We start from the raw sequence: 7,487 nt of genomic DNA on the forward strand, positions 1-7,487 counted from the left end.
TATTGCTTTTTCCCTTCTAAAATGCTTTAATAAGATGCATGGCCAAATGTCAAAAAAAATTAAAAATTCTAATTTGATATTTGAGTTGGTTTGGCACTAAACTGATGTGCAACCATAGACGGAATTAGAGTTGACAACGTGTTTAGTTTTATTGTTTTAAAGAATCTATATCATGCTCTTAGAGATGGTAATTTGTTTCAAGTCCTAAGAGGCTACTCATGCCCAAAGGAATTTTTGGCGGGATGGATATTCTAATTTTAACATTGGGTTTAAAATGGGACTAATTTCATTTATACCAATCAATTGATGGGAATTTTTGGAAAATACTTGGATACTCATTAGGGCTCGGAAATCTTATAAAAAATTTATCCCATCAATTGTTGTATATCTTTCAATGACTCAAGTGAACCATTTTTATTCTTCCAGTTGGGTCCTTCAGTTTTTTCCTTGTAATTATGCTTAAAACCTTTATCTAGTTTCCTGAACTCTTTTGTCCATTAGAAATCAATTTTTTTTAAATTTTTCCCCTTTTTTTGTAAAAATTTTGTTGCTGATCTCAATTTAAAGTGCTTTTTGAAAAATGTCAAAAGAAACTTCTTGGTGAGGCTTCTTTTAGGCTTGTAAATGGTTTTGAACTCCTTTTGCTGGTAGAATACTTATCAAAATAAATATTGGGAGTAATATGGAAGTCATATGTAATCTTATTAGAAAATATATTGTTCAGTTTTGGTAGTTTCATGATGGCTCATAGTTCCAAACGCCATTTCTTTATACTCAGAAATATAAGTTCTTTTAAGTTTTTATAAGACTTTGTTTTCCTCAACTAAAATTTAGCAACATTGGAATTCAAAGATTAAAAAAAAACATATGCATAGAAAATAAATAAAAAAATTCTGAGGGAAAAAAGAATTCAAGAAAATATAAATTCACAATAAGACTAAAAGAAATTTAATAAATCAAAAATATTAAAGTTATATAAAAAAATAAAAAAGAATTAAAGAAAAATAGAATATAGGAAATTAATTTGGGTATTAGGTGGAATCAAATCTAAACCCATCTTAAAATGATCTCGCCCAAATTAGTCTCGAACCATATACATATAAGATTGGATCTAAACCCATATTACTCGATCCCATCTCAAACCCAAGCCCATATTGCCTCCTCTACATGCTCTTCATCTCTAATTCTACGTAATTTGCACCTAAACAAAGGTTCTAGCTCTCTATTCTATTTCATTTCACTTAATTATTGGTTTCTCTAACTAAGGTCTAAGGATCACTTACCTTTTCACATCATGTTCGTGTAGCTTCGCTTTTCTTTCCATTGGCCACCAGTTGGAGTGCTATTTTTTTGGCTGTACTATAATTCCATACCAACAATAGTCAGTTCCCCAGATATTAATTCAATTAGTAAACGTTGATCTTAACATTGCCTACTTGGAGCAGATTATTTATGCACAATGTTGGAACGTTATTCCAAGGCAAAGTATGCATCGAATATTACTTACAAGCCTTCTTTTTTTTTTTGGTTATGCCCTTTTGATACTAAATTCTTTACTGAACTAGTTCTTAACACATTCCTTGAACGGGAGTGATAAAATAAATTGTTGGAAGATTTTATAAATTTGAAATTTACTTTTTTTGTTATAATAAAATCAGAGTAAACATTTTGTTTTTGCAGATGCAAAAAAACTTTAGTTTGAAGATGTAAAAAAAAAAAAAAAAAAATTGGAGTACACATCTTGTGCAATAGAGTTGTAAAAATATTAACAGACATTGATGATTCATGTACACTCAAATTCATAGAATGGCTTATACACTCAAATTCATTAAAAAATTGCTATAACTAAGAAAGTGAAAATGGAAGCTAATTAATTGCTAAAAAAAGAATGCAAAATTAAGATATAAATAAAGAAGTAATGAATTATAGGAAAAATAAAAATTGTCCAAATTTTAGAATTAGTAACTTCTAACATGTAATCAAGCTAAGTATTGTACTATAATAAGAAACAAACCATGATTGAAGAGAAATGTGTGTGTATAAAGAAAAACTATAGGTTGATTGATATAAAGATTTACTAAGATATAATTCATCTACAAGATAGAAATTAATAAATCGATTGGAAGTTACTACAAATAAGGTAGTGGAAAAAAGGAAAGAATTGTTGCCAAAAAAACAAAGAATAATTAAAAAATTAATAAAAACACGAACATTAAAGAAGTCCATAAGATAATCTACTTGGTTAATAGTTAGGATAGGCAATTCAGCAACTTTCCAAAACCGAACTGAACGTATATTAATTGGATAATATTCAGTGCTTCCTTCTTTGGAAAACATGCCACACAAGCAACCTTAATTACGGAAAAATATTTGGAGTCAAAATATCAGGCTTCAAATTTTCTATAGACAAATCAATCATTTACTCTAGTAGATAATTGAGAAAAATTTGCAATTTGGAATTTGGAATCTCCCTAAGCTTACCCCTTTTCATGTGGAGACCATAAAATGCTGAAAGGTATTGAAACCTGATGGAAGAATTAGTCATGTTATTGGGTGGCCAAGCGTATCTTTCTGAGAAATGACTGATCATGTCAACTTTTCAGGCTAAATTCCTTCATTCAACACCAATTCCCTTCAACCAGTCAATTGTTGACATGCTTCACAAATCAAGCAAAGCCAATGAGTGCAACCACAAGCCATCACCTTGATTCCGAAGTTAGAAACCACCAAGTATAAAACGAGATGGATGATCACCATAGAGTTTAACCACCAAACAAGGATGTCTCCATTTTCTCTGTCGTTCCTCTTGTTGCCTCTGGCCTTGTTCTTGGTTCTCGGGGCTCACCCGATCGCTGCTCAGGCACCTGCCCCTTCCCCATCTTCTAATGCCAATGCTCTAATTTCCACGGCCTGCGAGCAAGCCAACCACAAAGATTTCTGCATTCATGTTCTAAAATCTGATCGAAACAGCCCAACTGCAGACATCAAAGGCCTTGCCTACATTGTGCTACGGCTTGCTGAGAAGAACGCCACGGCCACATCCCTGTTTATCAAGCAAAAGCTCAATTCATTGGGTCAGATAAAATCAGATCTAATACAGCAATCCCTCATGGATTGTGCTGATCATTATATAACAGCCTCAGAGCTCGTGGAAGATGCAATAAGTTCTTTGGTGTCTGGTATTTATAACGATGCTTCGCAGCTTGCCAAAGCGGCTGTGGCTGATCTGGATAGCTGTGATGCAGGTATTAAGGAATACAAGGATAGTAGTCCCAATGCATTGGAGGTGGTTAACAAGAACCAACTAATTCGCCAGTTGATTAACACCGGCTTGACCATTGCGCATGTTGCTGCCACAGCCAAGGCACATTAAAAGACACATTCATGGGGGCATTCTAATTTGTTGTGTCTAACTATTTTATCCTTTAACGGGTGAATTAATTTACCCATTCGACTGTATCATAAGCCTTTGCATACATCTGTAATTTCGATTACCTTCTGTGGCTAATGACAATCAAAAGATTTTCGTCCCGTTTGAAGATTTTAATTTTTTTTTATTGGATATAACACATCGTAATTTCATTGATGAAATCTGCACTAGTAACGAACATTACATCAGACAGTTTAATTGTTAACTGTAACATAAATGTTAGAATACTTAGTACCTGCAATTGTGCTTCTGGTGATCAGGTTAATGACATTTAGTTGGCACAAGAATTGCTTCGTTTTCTGCTGACTGCTATGCCAAAGGCAATATTTAATTTACAATTTGAGGTGAAGCGCAAACCAAAACAAGAAGCTGGATCCTCGCTAACCAGTAACCATCTCTGCGTTTCCAAAATCCCATGGAGGCTGCATTAAGCCACCCACAGGGACAAGAAAAAAGAACAATTAATTGAAGCTGCTTGCAGCAAGATATTGCATTGCACTTGAGGTCTCATGCAGACGCAGGTAGTATGGTTTATAAGAAGATAAAAAAAAATTTCCTTCGTGCGATGCTAGTAGCTCATATGGGCCAATGATTTCAATAACAGATATGTGCATAAGAAAGAAATAATAGAAAATAGAATAGAACAAGAAAAACTTGAAAGAAGCTTCAACCCACAAATAACAGTGGATCCAAGGCTTTTTTTTTGTTAAGTACCAACACAACAGAATAGACACTGACAGAGAAAATGTGGACGCTAAATAAAGTAATAACATGCAAAAGTAGAACAGATTTTATTATTTTTTGCAAGTTGTGTCTCTCAATCAAGTTCATCAATCCAAATTGAAATTAAACAGATTTGGTCTTTGGATTGTAACATGCAATTACCAGGTAATAGTATAGTTAAGCAATCCAATGCTGATTTCTTGATTTGTTCGAGCGCGTTTGTTAGTCGGTAGCATGATAAGCATAAGAGTGCGTTCCATGCAATTCCGTTCCTTCTCGTGTGCTTTAGGAAGTTGACTACGCAAGAGGACAGCCTCATGTATGTGTATCTGATAAATAAATAAATTCTGAAGTACAAAATTAATGTCAACAATTAAAAGAATTGGTTTTTAACAATTGATTTCAAGCTGCTCCTAGGAAGCCTCGAGGCTTCATGTTACATGCTTATTTAATCTGGTAAAATAATTGAAACAATCAGTATAACAACGTCTAAAGAACGGAAGAAAAAAAATTGAACTTAAGATAGCAAGCCACTGGTGTATGGAACACCGGTCTGCCATACCCAACCATCTCCAAGCAGGAAGTTTGATACCGTAAAATTCGCAGCATCTGTAGCATTGATGATGTAGAAACCAGGCCAAGTCACTCTGCCACTTTTATTTGATCCAGGTCCTGTATTGCTAAACTCAGCATAGTATGAGGTGTTGAGCGCAAAATCTCCAATCCATTCATGCCAACCTAATGGATCTATGATACTATCTAGGAAAGAATACATATAAACGGTCCTTGAGTACTGCTTCCATGGCCTCCCCAAATATGTCTGGACACTACTGTTGCTTGAAGCCAGATCATCAGCGGCTCTAACAGTACAATTTTGGATAGAAATTCCAGTGTTCTGGTTTGGATCAGTCCTGCCTTGTGCGGTAATTACATTGAACTGAAAGTTCAGTGGCAGTCGCGGATACATATTGCAGTTTTGAAACACAGCTGCTGCATTACCAAATATGAAGTCCACAGTACCATAAATATCACATTCTCTATAGAATTGCCTGAGAGAATGTGCGTACAATGTATCTTGATATCCTTCGAAGCTGCAACTATAGAACGTAGACAAATCTGCACCATTTCTCACTGCTACCGCCTGGTGCTTGATTGCCCCTGCTGTGTTGCGGAAAGTTAGGTTGACCGCGACAAATCCTTGTCCGACCACAGCTGCAGGGTTGTCATTTACGGCAGAAATTATGATCAGCGGAAATAATATATAGTAGCAAATTAGCAATAACTTTCAAGAAATTTAATTAAAACAGTTACAGAAGTCCAAAGTTCGAATCCTCGACTGTGGGAGGGTGGAGTGGGGCAGGGGAAAAAAAAAGTAGTTTAAAAAGGGAAGTTTTGCTAGCTGTGTCTCCTTTTTCGCTTATCTGTCTTCAATTTGGAATAATAAAAGTTAGCAGTAATATACTCTTAGGTAGTAGTGCATATCGTGTTGCATACCAAAAGTTGAAGAATTGAAAGTAGTCCACCCGTCAACGAAGCTATGGTTTCCGGTGATGATAGTCCGGTTAATGCCATCTCCAATCATCATCACATATTTCTGGTTTTTGGAAATGGTGACATACTCCGCATATACACCGGCGGTGATATAAATCAAAAAGTAGCCGGTGCTTCCGTCAGTATTGTTTGGTGCTACAGCCACAGCATCATTGATGGTGGTAAAATTCCCGCTACCGTCCTGGCTCACAATCACGATATCATTGATCATAACTTGATCTTCACCATCATCTGTTGTCTGCCGAAGATTTCTCCTGCTCACTGACTCGAAAACTGCCCGGTGTTGCTCCGACATTTTCAATGGCAAGGTGCCATTACCAACGGGGAGCTGCTTTCTGGTGGGATGTGAAGGAATCTTTCTCTTCTTAGGAACCCATGCTGTAAAGAGAGCGAGGGAAACACTGAAGAGCCTTGTGTCATTGGCAAGCGGGGCAATTAGGCCATTCCTGACGCTCCATGTGGAAGCAGTTGCCTGGAGGCCGTCCAAACAAGTCTGGGTGTTGGTTAAAATGGCACTCAGCAAAGTCTGCACATCTTCAGCTTCCAATGTAGGGAGGATTTTAGACGTTCCATTCACAACTTTGAAGGAATCTAAAAGAAAATCCATGTTACATTCAGCCAAGAACTGGCAATCCTGGATCGCACGGACCGCAGTGATGGTTAAATCTTTCGAATGGCGAAGATACTTTTCGATCAAGGACAGGAACTTGCGAGCAGCAGACAAGGACTTCCGGACAGAATAGCGGCCGTAATCATATACATTGGCGGAGGAATTGTTGTTGGGAAGAACAGATTTGCAGAAAGAAGGGTCTGGAGTGTGTCTACAGGCATTGGAGCTGGAGATAGGTGCCACGGGACTACTCACAGGACTACCCACGGCCACGGGAGGTGGCACATCGGGAGGTGGCACATCTGCAAATGATTGATGAGACAAGAAGAATAGAATGAGAATGCAAGATGCGGCCACCTGACACAGATAAAGCTTGTGATATTGAATCATGGTTTCAAGACAGAAAATTTAATCAAGGTGAAGAAATGAAGGGATTTTAGAATTTGAAATGAAGGAACTGGATTGGATTGATTTGGTTTCTTGACCTGGAATTCTTTATATAAGAAGCTGGCTAGCTAGCTAGGAAGAAGAGAAGGAAAGGAAAACATGTGGGCCAGATAGTTCTGCAGCATTGAGCCAAAAAGAGGTGGAAAGTCAACATGCATGGCTTCTTCGAAAACGCGTTTCTTGATCTCTATGTACTATATTATATAGTACTCAATCAGTTGTATTACTATAGGCTCCCACGTGAATGTGCTGGTGGTTGGCGCCTCTTCCTCGAAACCGTTAGGTCCTGGGGTCGAACCTCCGCAACAAAATCAGTTCGCCGTGCATTTAACGTGCTAGGTCCGGTTGGAGCGCTGGGCCGAGCCGAAGTGGGGATTAGTCGGGCCGCCTTTACGGACTTGACCCGGACACCCCACTCCGTCGACAAAAAAAAAAAATCAGTTGTATTACTATAGAGTGGTAGCATCTTTAAACAGGAGTTTATAGCTACTAATTAATACGTAATAATTAATAGATTCAGTATAAATGTTCATTACCCCAAATACATACAAATGCAATAGGTTTTTGCTACATTGTCATTGCTACCGTCTCGTCTTTTATCAATGATGGTCAACGACGGGGCACATGGCAACTGGCGAGGTTTACATGTTTGTTAGTCAAATTAATTCATCGTAATCTTACTGTCATATCATGTGGCTTAACGGGTCAGAAAGAAATTCTAAGTCA

General features: G+C 37.3%; 2 protein-coding genes across 2 annotated transcripts; one reads left to right on the forward strand and one right to left on the reverse strand.

Moving 5' to 3' along the window:
• Positions 1 to 2,779: 2,779 nt before the first annotated feature.
• LOC140011387 (cell wall / vacuolar inhibitor of fructosidase 2-like) lies at positions 2,780 to 3,373 on the forward strand. Its single transcript, XM_072060176.1, has one exon. The coding sequence runs from the start codon at positions 2,780 to 2,782 to the stop codon at positions 3,371 to 3,373; it is 594 nt and encodes a 197-aa protein (XP_071916277.1).
• A 1,153-nt stretch (positions 3,374 to 4,526) lies between these two features.
• Positions 4,527 to 6,804, reverse strand: LOC113698558 (probable pectinesterase/pectinesterase inhibitor 41). Its single transcript, XM_027218423.2, has 2 exons — positions 5,648 to 6,804; positions 4,527 to 5,365 (listed from the first exon to the last, which is right to left on the reverse strand). Exons 1-2 carry the CDS (start codon positions 6,702 to 6,704, stop codon positions 4,671 to 4,673), a joined length of 1,752 nt encoding a protein of 583 aa, XP_027074224.2. The 5' UTR covers positions 6,705 to 6,804; the 3' UTR covers positions 4,527 to 4,670.
• Between the last annotated feature and the right edge of the window lie 683 nt (positions 6,805 to 7,487).

Source organism: Coffea arabica, chromosome 7e, assembly GCF_036785885.1.
Source record: "Coffea arabica cultivar ET-39 chromosome 7e, Coffea Arabica ET-39 HiFi, whole genome shotgun sequence".
NCBI classification, from domain to species: domain Eukaryota; kingdom Viridiplantae; phylum Streptophyta; class Magnoliopsida; order Gentianales; family Rubiaceae; genus Coffea; species Coffea arabica.